At 40.1% G+C, this 20210-nt stretch overlaps 1 protein-coding gene across 1 annotated transcript in view; it reads right to left on the bottom strand.

Moving 5' to 3' along the window:
* Positions 1-698: 698 nt before the first annotated feature.
* Positions 699-20210, bottom strand: part of LOC130570894 (CLIP-associating protein 1) — a 38721-nt gene continuing 19209 nt past the window's right edge. The window contains exons 18-44 of the mRNA XM_057361374.1: positions 20053-20099; positions 19783-19953; positions 19620-19640; positions 18486-18593; positions 17191-17340; positions 15388-15495; positions 15028-15087; positions 12964-13067; positions 12513-12536; positions 12105-12349; positions 10719-10782; positions 10581-10583; positions 10340-10503; positions 10173-10251; positions 9926-10069; positions 9757-9843; positions 8031-8177; positions 7836-7942; positions 7579-7683; positions 6634-6781; positions 5425-5647; positions 5296-5349; positions 4365-4555; positions 4162-4290; positions 3877-4083; positions 3691-3807; positions 699-2178 (exon numbers count right to left, since the gene is read on the bottom strand). Coding sequence (XP_057217357.1) covers positions 2092-2178; positions 3691-3807; positions 3877-4083; positions 4162-4290; positions 4365-4555; positions 5296-5349; positions 5425-5647; positions 6634-6781; positions 7579-7683; positions 7836-7942; positions 8031-8177; positions 9757-9843; positions 9926-10069; positions 10173-10251; positions 10340-10503; positions 10581-10583; positions 10719-10782; positions 12105-12349; positions 12513-12536; positions 12964-13067; positions 15028-15087; positions 15388-15495; positions 17191-17340; positions 18486-18593; positions 19620-19640; positions 19783-19953; positions 20053-20099 — 3094 coding nt within the window. The 3' untranslated portion in view covers positions 699-2091. The remainder of the gene's footprint in view (positions 2179-3690; positions 3808-3876; positions 4084-4161; positions 4291-4364; positions 4556-5295; positions 5350-5424; positions 5648-6633; positions 6782-7578; positions 7684-7835; positions 7943-8030; positions 8178-9756; positions 9844-9925; positions 10070-10172; positions 10252-10339; positions 10504-10580; positions 10584-10718; positions 10783-12104; positions 12350-12512; positions 12537-12963; positions 13068-15027; positions 15088-15387; positions 15496-17190; positions 17341-18485; positions 18594-19619; positions 19641-19782; positions 19954-20052; positions 20100-20210) is intronic.

Raw genomic sequence — 20210 nt, 5'->3', positions numbered from 1 at the left:
TGTGAAGCGCTGTAAAGAGAAAAATGAAGCCTATTTTTATGGCCATTAAGAGTTTCATGATCATCAACTTTGACACGCGAGTTCTCACAACTGCAATAAATAAATCCCAATTCTGACCTGAAAAATAAGACACGATAATACAAACCTTATAAAAACAATTATTTTCAAGAAAGTTTTGACAATAAGAGCGTCTGGTTTGGCTTCGGTCTGTTCTGAGTTCAGCTCATTAACCATGAAAACATACTGTATTCTTTACTATAGTATATTCTAGTAATTGCTATTGCAGGATTTGAATGTATACTTTAGTATTCTGTAGTATCTAGTGAACCGATAAAAGTATATACTGCGGTAAACTTGAATGCATACTATAGTAAGGTTCCAAAACAATGGGAATATTACTACAGTTTACTCTATATGTATATATACACACTTAAGTATTTACTATAGTATTTATTTTTTATGTGGGCTGAAATATCCAGCAATAATAAACTGTGTTTCTGTCTCTCCATGTTGGGTTGAAGTGTGAAATGCCCACAGAGAACATCAACATTACATCCACTCCTGATCATCATGAATAACTCAATACAACACCTGCATGAATATTTAACTAAATGAGTACCTTTCAAATGCATAACGCGACACGTCTGGGATTTAATCCTTCATGAAACTAAAAAGAAATCACACGGCACAGACATGTACAACTTTAAGGGTTTGTTTATCGAAAGCAAATCAAGTTTACAGATTTCTTATTCTACACGTGTGACGGTCAAAGCAAAACAGGTCACGTGTACAAAGAATCAAATAAATACAGACGCGAATATGAATATGAAGAAAAAGCATCAAAAGCAAAGTAAAGCGCGTCGTGTGAAGCTCTGGATGTTGTTCTCTGTCATGTGATTTCAGTTAGTGATCATCAGTCATAAATACTTTGTGTTTCTAGCGTCCTATGATAGAAGTGTTCACTTTACAAACGGATGTCATACAGATGTTGGCATCTTTAATGTTTCTAAATCATTTTTAATTTAATAAGCACTAATAGACTAAAATGATTTCTTAAACTGTTTTCATGCAAAAGATCTTTTAAATAGCCAATTCTAGTTTTAAATATACCATATTTGATCATTTTTCTACTTCTAAATAAATCCTTTTGTGTGTGTGTGTGTGTGTGTGTGTGAGAGAATCGTTCTTTGGGATTTTTAACAAGAGCTTTAGGATATTTGTAGTGTCATTTTCCTTGTCGAAACACGAAAATAAAAACGAAATAAAACTGTAAATATCATATAAGGTTAAACATTCAGTGTGAAACAATTAAGCACCGAGATTTCAAACCACAAAACTGGGTATAAACAACAACTTGACTAATAAAATCCAATTTGGATTATTTTTGTTCACATTTTCTTCTCCGAACAGCCCAGAACTCCACAGGTATTTTTGCCTTTACAGTCAGTAGGTTTCTAATGTTAACAGTGGAATCTCTACCTGGGAAAGGCCAAATGCACACATTTCTGTAGGAACATTTGAATCAAATAAAATCAACGTCTTCACAAAAGAAAAACTCTCTATTAGTGTTGAAATGTCATGGTCCTGAAACCGTTCACGAATCCAGAACAGAATGAAATGTTATCAACCAAATAAAACAATAATGTACAAATACAATCTTTTGTTCTTGCATATTTTTCAACATCCAAACAGAATTTTCATTCATTCTAATACTCAACTCAGAGGCAGCGGCGTTTGTTTCTCCAACCAAATAAAATCAGCTAAAATGACACATTGATCAAATAAACCCCACACCTGTGATTGGCCGATCTGATGGAACGATAAACATGTGAGGTGGATAAACACCACAAGAAAGCTTCAAAATAAATAAAAAAACACTGATTGTGAGGGGAAATGTTCTTCTGGTGGTTTTCTTACGCAGGCACAGATCAAATCATGTTTGTTTAAAGTCAAAGGCGACGGCTGTTCAAGTGTATAATAAAACATCTTCACACGTGTGCTCTAACAGCATCTACTTACACCAGACACAACGGCACGAGTTCGACGTGCTGGAGAGCGTTTGAAGACGGATGGGAGGGAATGGGTCTGAGATCAGCTGTGAGATGAGATATCTGAAGAACTGCTGCTGGTGCTGGTGGTGGTTTGAGCCCGTTTGATGTAGAGATTCAACAGTTTCATCTGCACACAGATACAGAGAAAGAAAACAATCGCATTGAAAAGCACAAAAAACACAAGATCTCTTGTTAAATCCACTGAGTGGCCTACATAGACAACACTTAAACTTTCAAATGGGAAGGTGTTCTGAGTTCATGGATTTTAAATTCAAGATATATTTCATTCAATATGAATACTGTATATCTGAGCGTCTGTGTTTCACATCGAGTCGAGCTGTTTGTGCGGCACTCCCGCATTACTTCATTTGTTTGTTTTCATTTTACTTCAATGAATAGCTCTGTCAGAACCCCAATGACCTGCCTCACTTTCTACTGTCTGGAAAATATAGATTTCAGAATTTAAACTGTTGTACGAGGGACCGGAGCTAGTTGTCACACGAGGAAAGGCTGTATGAGAGTAACCGTACACTTAGTCAGATTTATATTCAGCTTCAGTTTCACCCAGTTTGTTATTTATATCGGTTTTATATTTGTTCGGTTTCTTTTTTATATTTATATATTTGTTTTGTTTGTTCTAAAGACCATTTTGTAAGACATAAACAACACTTCTTGTTTTTTTATTTTAACTCATAGATAATGTATATATTAAATATAAGTATATTTAAGACATATACAAAATGTATAAATATATAAGATATATATAAACATATACTGTAAGATATTTGAAAAATATATACTCTAAATGTATAAGAAATATGAAAAATATATAAGATATATGAAAATATATATCCATATATATGATATATGAAAAAAGTATATATAAATGTGTAGGATATATGAAAAAAGATATATGAAAAATAGAAATATATAAGATATATGAAAAATATGAAAGATATATGATAGTATGAGATATATGAAAAAAAAAATATATATAAAACTATATATAAATATGTGAGATTTATGAAAAATATATGATAGTATGAGATATATGAAAAAAAATATATATATAAAACTATATATAAATATGTGAGATTTATGAAAAATATATGATAGTATGAGATATATGAAAAAATATATATATATAAAACTATATATAAATATGTGAGATTTATGAAAAATATATGATAGTATGAGATATATGAAAAACATAAATATATGAAAAAATATATCCATATATATATGATATGAAAAATATATAAATGTATAAGATATATGAAAAATATATGACAGTATGAAATATATGAAAAATTATATATATATATAAAATATATATAAATGTATAAGATATAAGAAAAATATAGTCTTAAATTTAAAATGTTCATTCAGTCCTAAATGTTCTGTTGATTGTGTTCTAATGTGTGTGTAGAGTTAATAAACCTGAAACAGGAAGTGATTCTGGATCAGTATTGTTTTGTTTGTTTGATATATTTGTCTTGACCTCTGACTTGATCACTGGGAGAGCGATCGCTGCATGTGTAATAGTTCTGTTATAAAATGTCTTATGTTTGTGTTGTAAAGCTGTCGCCAATGAAATCCATTTCAACTGAATTTGTTCTGAAGGTTTGTTCTGTATGACCTTGCTGCCGGTGAGCTGTTGTAGGTGCGGCTTCAGATCTTCACCAATCACAGAATAAATCGCCACCAGACAAAACACGCTGGCCTTCCGAACGCTGCTCTCCGTGTTATCATAGCCCTGAAACACATAAACCCACACAGTGTCAGCGTCAGTGTGACGGATGTGGATGTGTGTGTGTTTGTCTACCTGCAGCAGTCCCGGGATGATGTCGGGCAGGAGCTGAAGCAGGGAATCCTGGGAAATGCGCTCGATGACTCTGGTTTGCATTTTAATGGCGGCGAGGTTGACGGGGTAATCCGCCGTCTGGATGATGGGACACAGAACTTTGACACACTGCTCAGAGTGAATGGAGCCGGCCAGCACTGACGCCGTCTCTTCAGCAGCCCGGACCACCTGTGCGGCACAGAACACACGTGACAGACACAGCACGAGGGTTAAAGACGGCCCGAGGACAGAGACCCTCTCGCTCACCTCTTTGTGTCCGTCTTTATGAGCCTCCAGTGTTTTCATGATGGTGAGCTCTGCGTAGTTCTTGAAGCGTGCAGGCTGACTGCGCATGATCTCTTTGAGAACACGCAGAGCGAGCGCTCGGATCGTGTGCTGCGGAGAACACGACACCGCGGTCAGCACGTCAACATCACTCACAGTGCAGTGAAGACTGAGGTTTCACTCACATCGTTGTCTCCCAGCGTCTCCAGCAGCAACAGCAGCATGGTTTTAAAATGCTCCTCCCACATCACCCGTCCGTCATCACGAGTAACCTTCAGTAACTCCAGCAAAGCGGCCCGCCTCTCCTCCACACGCTCGCTGTGATTGGACAGCTCCTTCAGCAGGTCACCAACCATCTCCGACTGCTGACTGGGCCCTGGCCAATCACAACACAGCTTTTGTGAAATACAGTCATGCAGCTTCTGTTAACTGAAATAAATATCATTCAAATCAAATCAAATCAAATCAAACAATAAAATACAATTTTGGTCTAAATGTTATTTGAAAAACTTAAACTAAACCACACAATTAAACTCTAACTAAATTAAAAAACAAAATGGCAAACAAACCTAAAAAACCTAAAAATATGACATTAAAACCAATTCAAGACAATAATAAAACTACATTAAACAGCTCAAATAAAACTAAGGTTCAAAAATATAATATATAGATTTACAAAACTAAAAAGGATTAAATTTTAGATTTAAATGTAACAATTTATACTGTAAATGCAATACAGAAATAAAATATATCAATATTTTTAATAGTTCTTTTTTACCATAAATTTTATCGACTAGTTGTTGCAGCCCTAACTGTGCATATTAATTTTGTATTTATAAAAACATACACATGCATGCATATATTTAAGAAAAATTTTAAATATAAAAATGTATAAACAATTACATTATTTGTAAATAAATACATAAATCCTATAAATTCCTAAATATGTATACATGTATGTGTATGCGTTTATAAATACAAAATGAATATGAGCAGTACAGAGACATATCTATTGTGTAAACATGATTAATCGCGATTCATCTTTTGACAGCCCTACTTGTTTTACATTTATTGGCACATATTGAATATTTTCTAGCATGACAAATATTCTCATACCTGCAGAAAAGCTTCTAGCATGCGATGTCTTGTTCTCACCGCAGCCGTGACGGCCTGAAGAGGGAAACAGAGAGAATGTGTTGTGTTTTGTTGTGAACGTTGGGCCGCAGGTCCGACGGGTTATTTTACCGTCTCCGAGCTCGGCGGTGTCAAACCCGACAGGAGTTTCTTTCTCAGAGACGCTGATGGAGTCGCTGTAGTTGTAAGGGTTGTACTCTCGTGTCCACGGGCCGCTGAAGGAGCGCTGAGACGGCGTGTTTAATAAAGATGTTTTATTGTCCAGAGCGGTTCGACCTCCTTCAGTTCCTCCTGCTGACAGACGCGAGTCCGTACACGATGACATCACACCCGTCTGACAGAAACACAGAAAGATTTGCATCTCTGTTTAACAAATGAATGAATATATATTGTTATACTATTACTCTGATGAGTATGTAATGTAAATCATTGATGTATATCAGTTCTCTGTTCTCATTTCTACAGTTAATGAACACTCGAAACTAGGGCTGCAACTAACGATTATTTTGCTAATCGATTAGTTGGGCGATTATTTTTCCGATTAATCTGCTAAAACGTTTAATTAGATCTTTTGCTTATAATAACTAAATCAGAGATGGGAAAAGTATACACAACTGAACTCATTTGCCTTCTCCCAAAATGTTGTGGATGTCTCCCTAATAAACACTGATTCAGGCGTGTCATATTAGAAGCAGCCGACAACAGTCTCTCCCAAACGTGAAAAAAATCATTTTTTTGTTGCATGAAAAGTGAGATATTTGTCATTCAAATGTAGTCAAGTACAGTAAACAGTATCCAGAAAAAAATAATAGGTAAGTACAGTACAGACACTCAAACAGTGTACTTAAGTACAGTACTCAAGTAAATGCACTTCGTTACTTCCCCCCTCTGAACTAAACAAACCCCCAGATCGGGGAATTTTGCCTATTATTTACTTTGCAAAGTGCAAATGCCACAAAATGGGTTTCACAAATATAACCTTTCATTTTGTCATTTAAAACACCTCTCCCCTTTAAGCTTTAAAACTGCGCGGCTTGAAGAGATGCATTCAAAAGACGTCTGACTTCAAAACTGGAGACACGTCTAAAACGGTGATTTTAAAAGGGAAGACGCATTTGATTTATAACTGCGCAGCTCGCAAGCGACGTCACAGACCAACTAATCGATAATGAAATTCGTTGACTGAACTATTTTCATTATCGATTATTATCGATTAGTTGTTGCAGCCCTACTCGAAACCTCCAGCAGTCCTTATGTTATCCTTTTATTCTAAAGTCCTGAATTCATTCGTCTCAATGAAAGCATCAGGTGTGATCTTACGGGATCGTCCCGCCTGCCGTCGCGTTTGATTGGCTCTGGGATCTCCTCCTGACTGCGGAAGCTGAAGCTCTGAATGGCTTCTGTTACTCCTCTCAAAGAGCTGAAGATCTCCTCCGAGTTCATGTTCTCCGTGTCGCACTCCAACATACTAAACACACACACACACACACACACACACACACACACACACACACACACACACACACACACACACACACACACACACACACACACACACACGGTGAGATAACGTCGACATAAACACGATGTCATGATGAGAATGTTGTTGTGCTCGCCTGAAAAGCCTAAATTACACACGCATGACTCAAACAGATCTGCATTCAACGACACCTCATGAAGCGAAACAGCTGAAAATAATGTGTCATCATTCATCCGGAATGAAAATGTCATGCCACGTCTTTTCTTGTGATGTGAAATGTTTGTCTATTGGCTAACATATTTCAGATTTCTTTTAGAAAGAGGTGAAATGAATATTGTAGGTTTACAGCAGCCGTCTACAGGGAAAGACATCACACAGAAATAAACACGACACTATAGAGCGAACATGACGTGACTATCAATCTGTCCGTGTCACATCAAACTATCAGGCATTCAAAAAATGACACATTTGTTTGTGATGGATGAAAACACAGGGTGCACATTTCCACATTTATATTGAAACTGAAGTGTATTTCTCTCCACCAGCATGACACTACGCATGTCAGTGTACAACTTTCTCATCCGTAAAACACAACAGAAGATATTTAGAGAAATGGTTTTGTGTTCATACAATGGAACTCAATGGGGTTCGGTGTTGTTTGATTAGCGACGTTCTTCAAAATATCTTCTGCTGAAGAAAGAAACTCATGCAAGTCTGAAATGACATGAGGGTGAAGAGATGACACAAGAATTTCTCCAGCCCAGCGCCCGGCCGCGGCGTGTTACCTGGGCGAGTGAGCTCTCCGATGAGCCGGGAGAGGGGGGGTGGCGGGGCCGGGGTGGGGGGGTGTGAGGGGAGAGGAAGACTTTGAGCTCCAGGCCCAGAAATGACTGAGACGTGAGGAGAGACGAGAAAGAGAAAAGAATACCGTCTGACGCTGAACTTCTGACAAACCCCGTTCATCTAAACCACAGATTCCACACGTTCACGTCACAGATCTGCTGCTACGTTCGGCGTGTGTTCTTGCGTTGTGGTGATGTACCTGGGTGAATGTGCCCCGTGTGAACAGCTGGTGGGCGACGTCAGAGGACTCGCGCGGGTCACGGGGTGTTTTGATGGTGGGCGTCCCATAGTGCTGCTGGGCGACGCCTGAGATGTCACAAACACGTCAGTGATGTTAGCGATGGGCCGATCATGTTTTAGATGAGTGTTTTTTGTGAGGATGATCATAGTGTACCGCTGCAGTGGAGATGCTGCTGTTCTTCAGATGATTGTGAAGCAGTTTCGTGGCTCCGTCCTGAAAGGTTTTGGGCAGAGCACCCAACAGCATGGTGAACTCCGGAGTGTTGAGCTCAAACAGCGAGATCAACACCGTCTGAGCAGCCTGACAACACAAAACAGTTCATGTGTGTCACAGTAAAGGTGTGTCCTTAGTTAGTGTAACATATTCTTTCACATTAAAAGAGTCCGTCAGTACTATGGAAGTAAAATAGTGACAAATGTATTTGAAGCTAAAAGAACGTGCTAAGTAGCATTAACTGAAAAAAGGCATTATATTAACAGTGCTTGCATTTTAAGATTCTGCAATTCAAGCTGTGAAGCTGGGAACTTTTCAAGTGGAAAATAGCATTTTTAAACATTTCAATATTAAACATTCAGATTATTTTAAAATACGACAGGACAGGAAAATTTCGGTGCTTATTAATTCACTTCCACAAGTTCAGTGATTCAAATTGGGAAAGAAATTAAACATCGCATATCCGGGTATCGCAGGAAGAGCAATCGAGCATCGATGCATAATCGACACCTGCTGACTGCCGGCTTCACCAGCAGGTGGTGCAAGCGAGTTATGATGAGACCAAAGCAGGGTAAGTAGGCCTAAATATTATGATTATCTGGGCCTGCATGTTTTTATATCTTGGTCCATTTGGGCAAACCACCTGCTGGTGAAGCCGACAATCAGCAGATGCTCGATTCCTGCGATACCCGGATGTGCAACGTTGAATTTCGAAACAATATGCACCAAAATGTTCCTGTCCATATTTAAAGGTTGTATTTTCAAAAATCTTGAGTAGTTAGTGTTGAAATTTTGAACAATGAAATTGGAAAAGTCGTATTTTAAAATAATCTGAATATATAACATTGAAATGTTTAAAAATGTTATTTTATGTTTCCACTTGATAAATTCACAGCTTAAATATACGACCATGTTGAATTGCAGAGCTCACTGTTCATGTAATGCACGTTTTTTTGCTTCAAATACATTTGTCACTGTTTTACTTCCATACAGTAGTGTATTTCACTGTTTTAATTTTTGCTGTTTTAAGTCGTACTTTTTTGTTTTAAGTACAATTTGTTCGTCTACACTCTTGTTTTCATGCGTGTTAAATCAAATATGACATCCTTTCTGACATAAGCGTTACTGTAAGATAAAAGAGTTAGTGACACAAAAACATGTTACACACACACACACACGCACACACACACCACATGTCTGGTTTACTATCCCCGTGGGGACAGTCCATAGGCGTAATGTTTTTATACTGTACAAACTGTATATTCTATGCCCTATCCCTAACCCTATCCCTAAACCTAAAGATCATAGAACACTTTTTGCATTTTTAGATTTTTAAAAAATATTGTTCTGTACAATTTATTCGCTTTTTTGCCCATGAGGACCTCAATTTTGGTCCCCACAGTGACACGAGTCCCCATGTGTTGGTGTGCATTCAGGTTTAGGTCCCCACCGGGATATACAAACATGAACACACACACGCTGTTAGATTACAAACATGAACAATCGTTCAGATTATCCACATAAGAGATGACAAGATGTGGTCCTGTACAGCAGGACCTGAAAATCGTTCTCAATCTCATCACACCACACAGAAGTGTTAGGGAACGCATGTACACGCGTGACCTCCGTATTGCAGGTCAGAGGTTAAAGGTCACGGGGTCACTACCTGCTTACATCTCTCCTCCAGGTTACCATCTCCCGGCAGGGAGGTCACAGTGATCCTGCCCGACATCTCCTCATTCATCCAGCAGCTCTGACGACGATCATGAGACACATCACAACCTCCCAATACACACAATACACACAACACGCACACAACACACACACACACTGACCTTCCTCACGTCTGAACTCTTCGGCTCTGTGGTCCACGTGATGATCCGAGAGACGGCCAGACGCGTCTCGCTGGAGTTCACAAAGTCTGAGGGATCCATCTGTCTGGCCAAAGACTCAATGTACTTCAGGATGGCCACCTTCACCTGCACAAACACACACACACGATCAGTTAATCTGACCCCCGACTTTGATAAAAGAGACAAAGAGTTAATCAAGGATGTCGAGACATTCAAACTCTTGACTGACCTTGAGGTTCGGCATCTGCGTTTGATCAACGATGAAGCGCATGAGGATGTTAAACTGCTGATCATACAGGAAAGAATCTCTGTGAAGTACACAAGAAACCAGAGACGTGAAACAGAGACGCGTTTGACGGGACAGAACGTTGAGCGAGGACGGAGCGGACGACAGACCTGGTGACATCCAGCGCTCTCTGAACTTTAGCCTGGACGGAGCCCAGAAGATCTGCTCCCATCTTCTTCAAGAGCTGCGTGAGCAGAACGAACAACCAGTCCTGAAGATCTTCTCTGTGAACGGAGATGAAATCCACCAGCGTCTCCAGGAACATGCTGAACACCTGAAATCAAGCACGCCGGTTTGCGAACGCCTCGAGAAAGAAACATGTTTGTTTGAATATGCCGAGAGAAAACTCACTCTCTGACGAAACAGTCCAAGCCAGAACGAGAACACCAGATTCATCAGAAGAAAGAAACATCACAGATGAGATCGCGGTTATTTCTCTTAGACATCAGTGAGATTCAACGAAGAGCAAATGAAAAGCAAAGATGTCACCTTGCTGTGCGGATCTGCGAACATTCTGGTGAAGATCTCACACAGTCTCTTGAGCTCCACACGACTGAAACACAGACACATCATGTGACTCGTGTGAAGCCACGTAAACACAAGCTGTGTCTCGTTTGGGAAGGCCGCATCCTCCGGAGGTCTCATTTGAAGCCTGTTACGTCATCGAGGCTGTCTCGTTTCATAAACGCAGGTAGGATGCTCCGTATGCACCCTTCTAATGCGACCTACTTTCACCAGAATTCAGAGGACACGTGAGCTGTATCCTTGGTTGCTAGAGATAACCCACAATTCTTTGCGTCCGCCAACGTCTGTTATTTGAATAAACGGCAGCAGCTGCTGCACATTCAATCAAATATGTGGTGTTTACATGTGAACAGTTTACAATTTGTGTCACGTTTTTGAATCTCAGGAGGCATATGTAGTAAATAGGTTTACAAGTGTTTAGTTATTTGTACAGTAAGGCAAAAAATGCTACATTTGTTTAACTCTTTTGGCATTGTTTAGGGTAGAAAGTTACAGACTTTTTACCTCTTAAAATCATGTAGAAATCATTTTAATTAATTTGCCAGGTGTGCGAGTGCAACGTGTTGTCATAGCAACAGAGGATGAGACCTCAAGAGGACACAAGGACGCAGCCTTCCGAAACGAGACACAGCTACAGACGCAGGGTCTTAGATACATGTTGAATTGCAGAACCTTAAAATGCACTCACTGTTCTTATATTGTTTTTTTTAGTTTATTTTTTATGTTGCTTCAAATACATTTGTCACTGTTTTACTTCCATACAGTAGTGTATTAAGGCAAGTTTATACTCGTGCGTTGGACCTATGCCGTAGCCTACGTGTCGGTTTTCATTTACACTTCTACCTCGTTGTCCGCGCCGACAGGCAATGACCACTAGGCGTCAGTGTCCACGCGCGTGTTGCTTGTGTAACCAAGACAAGAGCCAAAGAAGAAGCCGCTGGTTTGAGAAGCTTTAGCAGTGACAGCGGCAAGTAAACAGTCACTTTTGTTTCAGATTTGAGATGTTAAATACAGAAGCACAAATCATTTACTTAGATAATTCATTCGGAAATGCGTTTGAGTAAACATGACTCTATCGCAGAGTTTTTTGACCTGAGGGAGGGGTTCAAACAGACCAATCACAGCGCTTGCGGTCCGCGTTGAGTTGACGCGTTGTTACATTTTTGGAGAGGTGCGCGTCAGGGCAACTTGTGCAAGCCAGCTTTTAATCAGAAGACATTTATTAACCCAATCGTTCAGTATGGATTACATTATAATGGAACTCTGAGGGTGTTCAAAAGAAAGTCATCATATCTGCGATGGCATGAGGACGAGATATTTTCGGGGGAAACAGTATCTTGTGTTTGGCACCTGAGGATTCTTTGGCTCTTCAGAAGGTTCTGGAGTCCCAGGAGTCCCTCTTTCCTCTCAGACCAGTTGGAGCTGGCGCAGTGGTTCAGAATCTCGGCCACGTCCTCCGTCTGACGCAGGTAATGTGGAATCCCGCCGTTGCGTGAGCCGTAGGAACGCTCTGAACACGCGCTGGACGCGTCACTGTTGGCATCGTCGTCAGAACACATTCCAGGAGACTCGAAGCGCCGGCACATCGGCCTCCGCTGCCAGACAAATAAACCACACACACATTGTTCATAACATGCCATCAAATGTCAGTCTATTGTACAGACTGTCTGAACAAGAATGAAGCAACAAATGTAGAATATTACAGTGATGCTTAACGATTCGAAAGCATAAAAAACACTGTGTGAACAAATGCATCACCTTATTCCTAGATTCTCCTAAAAGCTGTGAGAGAGAGAACAAATACATAAGACCTTTAATTAACAGAATGTGCAAAATGATCAAGACATCTCATTCTACAGTACTTTGGATGATCATTAAAGATGTTCCTTGAACTTCGAGCCTAACGCCTTGCATCACATTACTGCATATTTATTTGCGATCACTGTGATAAATGCGGCAGAATATTTCAGCAATGCAACCTGAAACTTACTGCGTGTCATTTAACTGTGTTTAAAGAAAATACGTGAAGGTAAAACTGTATATTTGATGAGGAAAACGACAGACTGGATGCATTGTGACAGCAAGGGCTTGATGACATCAGAGAAAGTTCACATTATGATGAAAAATTACGAAGACGAATATTCGTTCCGATGAATCCAGCACAACAAATACATTAAACGTGGCGAACGAGGCGATTCACGGTTCTCACCAGAGCATCAGCAACAGCAGCCTCCACCTCCGAACCGGTGTTCAATACTCTCATGGCATTAACAGACGCTGAGATACGAGCCTGATGAATCAGACCAAAGCGATCTGAGACACACACACACACACACACACACACAGAGAGAGAGAGAGATTGTGTATTTACACGTCATTAAAAAACTTTGTCGATACTGCAACATAATCCAAATGTCTTGCCAATAAATGAAGTGCGAGACAGAGAGAGATGAAGTGATTTACATAATTCAGCCCAAACTCAAGAGAATCCCAAAAGAACCAGACAAGCTTCTTCATTCATTTACAGCACAAAACGTTGTGAATAATAATGCAAACGATAACATATACGGAATGAAAGTATGAATGCAAGTTCATCAAAATGAAAAAAGTTAAAAGCACATTTACAATGAATAAACTGAGAATGACTCTTTACCAGTTTTCCTGTCATTAATGGACAAAAATAATTGTCTATAGGTACAAATGCATTCACATGGTACAATTTCTAGCTAATGAAATATTTCATATTAACACACATGCTGCGTCCCAATTCGCCTACTTATACTAGTATGCACTAAAAGTATGTACCGTTTTTGTCATGGAAAAGTATATACATTTTAGTGCGAGGCAAAACTGAATGCACGCACTGGGACACCAAAGATATTAATATGAACAAGATGCGTCACTGCCATTGAAATGAATGGGGAGGAAAGCAACGCTCAATTATGGCTAGCGAAGCTTTGCGCATGCATAGTATCTACAGCAACATGAAAATAATGTTTTTAAGTGTAATTTGATCAAGGAAACAACGGTTATGGTAGAGTTTACGTCATTTTTAAATATGTCATTTAATTAGGAGTTTATCCGGCGTGTGTAGAAATATCAGTATTCCCATTCACGTCTTGTTTGAATTACGTAATAACTGCCCGGAGGCGCGTCGCAAACATGTCCGCCGAGCGGCACGACTTTCCTAAACTGACCGAAACAGAAGTGGCTGTTGTTGCCTAGACGACACTGTGATCCTTATCTGTCACGAACTTTAAAGTCCCTATGAACCGGAAGTTGCGATCGTTTTTACTGCAGTTCTGACGCATTTCCGAGTGAAAAGGAATTTCAAATGAGAAATTAGTGGGCGTGGATTGCATTTTTCACTGCGAATTGATTGGATGTGTAAAAACAGCCGTTGCGTTTTGAAATGAAACTGGCAGCTTCGCCCAAGCCGTCTAATTTACGTCATTTGAGATGGATAGTCATTTCAGGAAGGAAGTGCATTTTCTGATTTTAACTGAAGATTATGAGTGCACATGAATTTAAAAAAAGAAAATGACCCACATTGATAAACTATTTACTATAAACGCTGCGATATTTCATGAAAAAATAAGAATTGTCATTTTAATTTCACTGGGACTTTAAAATACAGCTCTTCCTTGCATTTAAGTGTTTATACATTTATTATTTTGTATGTAATGTTTACTGTATACTTACATTCATTAATTTTGCGAAGCATCTTTTATTTCATGTTATTAATGCAGTGTAGCATCACTAAACTCCGCCCTCTCGCCGTGAGTTGTGGGTAACATCAGCCATTAAGTGTCCATGCATTCGCACTTCCAATTTTCACCGGAAACAGTAGATCATCCGGGTACTTTGAGAATACTCATTTCAGCATACTATGATTTGGGACATAATAATTCTGTTTTAGAATTATTAAGGACGGATAGTATGCGAATTGGGACGCAGCAATAGTCTATGAACATTTTCACATTCTCTGATGTTCCGGTAGTGTACCCTGACTGTGGGAACTCTGTAAAATCACACAAACCCACGTGAACCGAACTACACAATAAAGCACACACAGTCCAGATCACATCCAGTTTTCTGTTAACCATCAGTAACACAGAGAGAGTTGAGGAGGGATCACTGATCTCTGGAGGGAAACATTTATACACACAGAATCTTCATTCTGCGCTCAGATGACCTGGATGTGTCTGGGTTCTGTATGAGCTCTGTGAAACGCCGGGCACTGGTGCCGTGAGCCGCAGGACATGCAAATCACCTGTCTGCAGCACGTCACCTGCCGTCAGAGCGCTGGTGGAGCGAGAGTGCCTGTGGGATGCTGGGAAGGACCAGGAAGCAAGTGACACACATAAAACAAACTTTCTTCAACCCATATAAAAGCTCTTTAACACAAGAGATGTTAGACAGCAGATAGAGGAAAGGATTCAAACGAACAGCCAGTGCTGCAGGATATACTGAATTTAGTTATCACGATGATGCTAACTGTTTAGCTAAACTGTTTATTTATGAATCTGATACGTATTTTTTTTAAAAATGACACAATGCTCTAACAATTGAGCTCCAGGGAAGGATTCAATCGATTATTTTGGGGGGTTTCATATTTGGTTGGGTGTCTTACCCAGCGAACTGAACGCTCGTGCCGGGCTGGGGTCACGACTGCTCTCTCGACTGGTGTCACGACTACAACCCTGACTCATGCTGGGCCTCGGGATACGACTGCCCCGCGCTGACACACACACACACACACAGCAGGACAGAAGAGAGGAAGACACGAGCAGGACGACATCATGACAGACAGCAGAGAGTTTAAAAGAGCAGAAAATGAAAGTTTTATCATCCGCGCAGAAACATATTCTCATTCAATGAGGCATACATTGTACATAAATAAACACAGTAAAATCCTTTTAAAACCACGTAAAGTGATCTGAGAGACAAGGAGTTCACGATTGACCCGGTCTGATGTGTCTCCTTAACATTCAGACTCCATTGAAATAAAACTCATCAGTCACATTAGCATTTATTACACGGCTCATTTCAATGCTTGATTCTGATTGGCCAGTCGCGACATTCCAAGGGTTGTCTTTTCAAATAACAACCGCTCAAAACTAATAACACCCTGTAACCCGGATGCTGCAAATCATTTTGAGAGGGGCAGTTTAATATTGCACAAAAATGAATTATAAATATGTCTTTTAATAACATATATGACATTATATTTACAAATGATTAATCCAATTTTCCTGTTCGTGATGTTTGAACGTCGTTTCTTACTTTAAAGCGAAACTAAACGGCATTTCCTCGCGGAAGGTCTGCATTCGGTAAAAATTAGCTAATGAATATTTCAAATTCACATTTTATGTCCAGTTTTTTTCTCATGTGTCAAGTAGCCGTGTAATAAGCGGGATAATGTACAAGCAGCCGGCTGTTATCGCGAAATAAGCCCTTTTCTGAGATAACAACCGGCTGCCTGGACAATATCCCTTACTTGTGACGGTCGATTTTAGGCTTTAAATATTTGCTATGAATAAAAAAGAACACATTTACCGCTAAATGACACAAGTCAGAATTGGTTACAGTACATCATCCTCACACCAAAAACTGTGTTTGTTCAAGTGTGCATCAGTATACTTCTTTCGAACTAAATATAAGAGTGTATACTTTTTAACATCGCTTTTCAAAATAATGTAAACTAGTTGTGTCCTCAAAGTTTACTACTGATACTGATACACATAAAATAAGCGTAAAAATACATGTTTATAACCTGAAAGGTGGGCCAAATTTAGTCCCAAGTAGTTTTAAAACTGTGCACTTACAAGTATTCTAGTTCTGGTACTTACTATAGACGGCTTCAAAGCAACAACCTAAACAAACGTTACTGCGCATGCGCGCGCGCGGACTGCCCTTAACCTCCACTACACATTCACAACCAATAGAGCGCCTGCAGATTGTTTCTGATAACAAGCAAAAGAAACCCAGAAGAAGCGTTACTTGGCTAAATGTGTCTCTACAATATATTAAATTAAGACTGCAATACCAAGCTCAACCACTAGATGTCAATGTACCACACGGTTTATTTAAATGCGTCCAAAACTACAAGACCCATTCAACAAATTGCTTATTTAATAAAATTATTATCCGATAAAATAATAATATTATAAATTAATATTAACATACATTATATTATTAGACACACTAACCATAAACAAACACAGACCGGAGGTTAACTTCAGTCCAGGCGCGCGCGTCCGATGAAACCGTCTACACGAAGATATTCTTAAGCAAAGTTGAAGTATATTTAAAAGTATATTTATTTTGTCTGTATGGACAGTTGTGGGACTAATACAAACTGTGTTAAATGACTCTTGCTGCATCACGTCAGATACATTCTATCTCTCTCTCTCTCTCTGTGTGTGTGTTTTACCATCTCTGCCACGTCTGGGACTGGTCTCTCGACTGCAGCCTTGACTCCGCGGGATCTTACTGCGTCTGTCTGACGGCGTTCCGGCAGCTCGAGGGAATTTTCCGTAAGAACGAGCCACGAGCTTTCCGGGTGAAGTCGAGCGACTGCCGGCTGTAACACACCCATGCAGAAAGTTTAATAACACTTTCAAAACATTCAAACTGTAAACACATGTGACAAATCATATCTAAAAGGGGCAGGACATGCAGACGAGACAAAACATCGACACGTGACTGCAAAATACTAACATCAACAGATCTGTGAGCAGCATAACAGAACATTGAGCTGCTGCACAGGTGACGATGCGACCGACGCAGGGGGAAACATGCAGACGTGTTTTACTCCGTACCGTGATTTCTACCCCCCGCTTGATTGGCTGATCTGGATCCTTGATGCAGGACAGTGAAGAGAGTGAAACTACATTACCCACGAGTCCGTGATGTCAACATGAACTGACCGTTGCCATGGGCAACCATCTAACGCATACTGATGCTAATGATGCAGCACAGGAGCAGAGATGAGTTTCATATTCATAAATCCTCACTGAGAGAAAGATGATGAGTTTAAGCAGAAACACATGAAAGCCACATTATACTCGTGCATAATGTCAATGAAACAACAGCATGAACAGGGTCTGTTCTTCGCAGTTACCGCATGACTTCAGGTGTCTTTCAATACAGCACACAAGACGTATGGACCACGTTTAAACATGATAACCCCGGGTCACCAGGTGATAGAGAATACTGAGTGCAGTTACTCTGAAAAAGTTATTAAAAAGTATTTAATTACTAATTACGTTCTATACATCAACCTTGATTAGTTAATTGATTCAAGGATAGACATGAAACGGCTCTTTCAATTCACTCAAATAATATAAAACTACATAAAGTAGTATTATTAACTGACTAAAGTATTACAAATGTGAGAATTATACATTAAAGCACGGATTTTTAAGTTAGACTTTGAATTTTGATGTCAATTTCACTATTACACACAGTACTTAGTTTCATTCCATCAGAAGTAACTAATTAAATTACAGAAAAAATTGAGTAATCCCTTACTTTACTTTTTCAAGGGGAAAGTAATTAAATTACAGTAACTAATTACTTAGTAACTAGTTACACCCAACACTGGTCTGAGAAAATCCTACGCTCTGGACGACATGCTTCTACAAAATTCCTGTCGTTCCTCTACATACGAAACATTTTGTAGCGAAACTGCAGATTTAAACAAGTGAACAGTGTGATGTCACTCACGTTGTGATTGGGACGCAACTTTGGCTCGGCTCCGCCCCCTGCTGTCCGTCACAGAGGCCCGGCCCGCAGCAGCTTTCTCTGAACTCGGCCGTCTTGTTCGCACGCGACCTTCAGATGAACAGAGAAACACAAACAAACAGAAGACGAAACAAGATGACGGATGCAAAAAACTACAGTTGATCTTGATCAAATATAGTTTGAATAAATAAACATAGTTTGTTTGATCGTGATAAACACATTACAAGACCTAAACGCTTTACAATGTCTCAACAAATCAACACCGAACACAGACGCTGTGAACACTGTCACACACACATGCCGTTTAAGGCCCGATTCACATTTCGCCTCTAAAACCGTGCGGAAAACGCTGCTTTCTCTCTTCAAATGACCCGCCAGTGTGCGCGCGGCACTCCGAAAAGTCGAACTATTTCCATTTGCATGTGGCGCCGACGCGCTTAGAAAAATGTGCGTGATGCGCGTCGCCCCCTATTTGCGGCCGCGTGCGTACATTTAAAATAACGAATATGCGTGCGGAAAAGAGGCGAAATGTGAATCGGGCCTTACTGTGCGTTCACACCGCCAGCGACTCTTGTTGCTAGTTGTCGCTAGTCTCTTGCGAGGTGGTTAGCAGGCGTTCTTAGCTTTGGTTGCTCTAGTAACATTTATAAACAAACCCTGCAGTAACTGACGAGAGACGGAGGATGTGAGCTTCATTGCTTTACTCCTATTGGTTGTTTGCATAAAGTTGAGCAAATCTCAACTTTGTTGCGTCGCTAGACACACCCACTTCCTGTCACCAACGGTCACTGTCACTCGTGTCGCCAGCTCTCCATTGAAATGAATGACATCGCCTCGCTTTGGCGGTATGAACGCACAGTAACACGCAAACAAACTGATCACATGTTTGGTTTGATGTGAACATACATGACCAGTCCAGCTGAAACCGCAGACAAACAAGCTTTGAAAATTGAGATGAATTTTACTTTTGACAAGAACTCTTCCAAACATCTGACATTGTCTTCTGTGTGTGTCTCATGAAGACTCACAACATTACAACACAAAACTGATAGACAGAGAGAGAGAGAGACAGACTGCATAAACACACACACACACACACACACACACACATCTTACCCTCCGCATCACCAGCGCCATCTTTAAGATGAGAGGACGTGAGCACGTGTCAGCATATAAACACTGTTCATGTCCATCATCACATCCATATGTCTTTCATTCTGTCTGCCTCCTCATGTATGTGTACATTTCTGTCTGTGAACGTGTGTTGTGGTTGTCTTACCCAGTGAAGCGTAGGAGCCGGGCGGCAGCGCTGCGGCTGAACTGAAGGGGGTGACCGTGGGTACAGCCGGCATACGGGATTTTGCGCTGGCCGCTGCGTTTACATCGACATCGCTGCGAGAGCGCTGCATCGAACCGGCCGCAGTGGACGTGCGGGAACTCACTGACTTCGCTGAGAGAGAGAGAATTACCAAGTGACATTAAAATAAACATAAATCAGAATGCATTTCTTTTTAAAATATTTTCTTTATAACAGGAAAAAGACACTCACTTCTGCTTAAATTGCTCCCGACGGGTGTCCTAACAGATGCCGGTCGACTACAAAAGACAAGTTAAGAGAGAAAGACGAGAGAGAGATATTAAGCCAAACAGCGAAAGAGAGAGGGCGAGTGAAGGAGAAAACATTGTGGTAGGTGGCACACTATCGAG

Source organism: Triplophysa rosa, linkage group LG20, assembly GCF_024868665.1.
Source record: "Triplophysa rosa linkage group LG20, Trosa_1v2, whole genome shotgun sequence".
Lineage (NCBI taxonomy): Eukaryota > Metazoa > Chordata > Actinopteri > Cypriniformes > Nemacheilidae > Triplophysa > Triplophysa rosa.
Note: the sequence above shows the minus strand (reverse complement) of the source record. Positions and strands in the feature narration are given on the sequence as shown.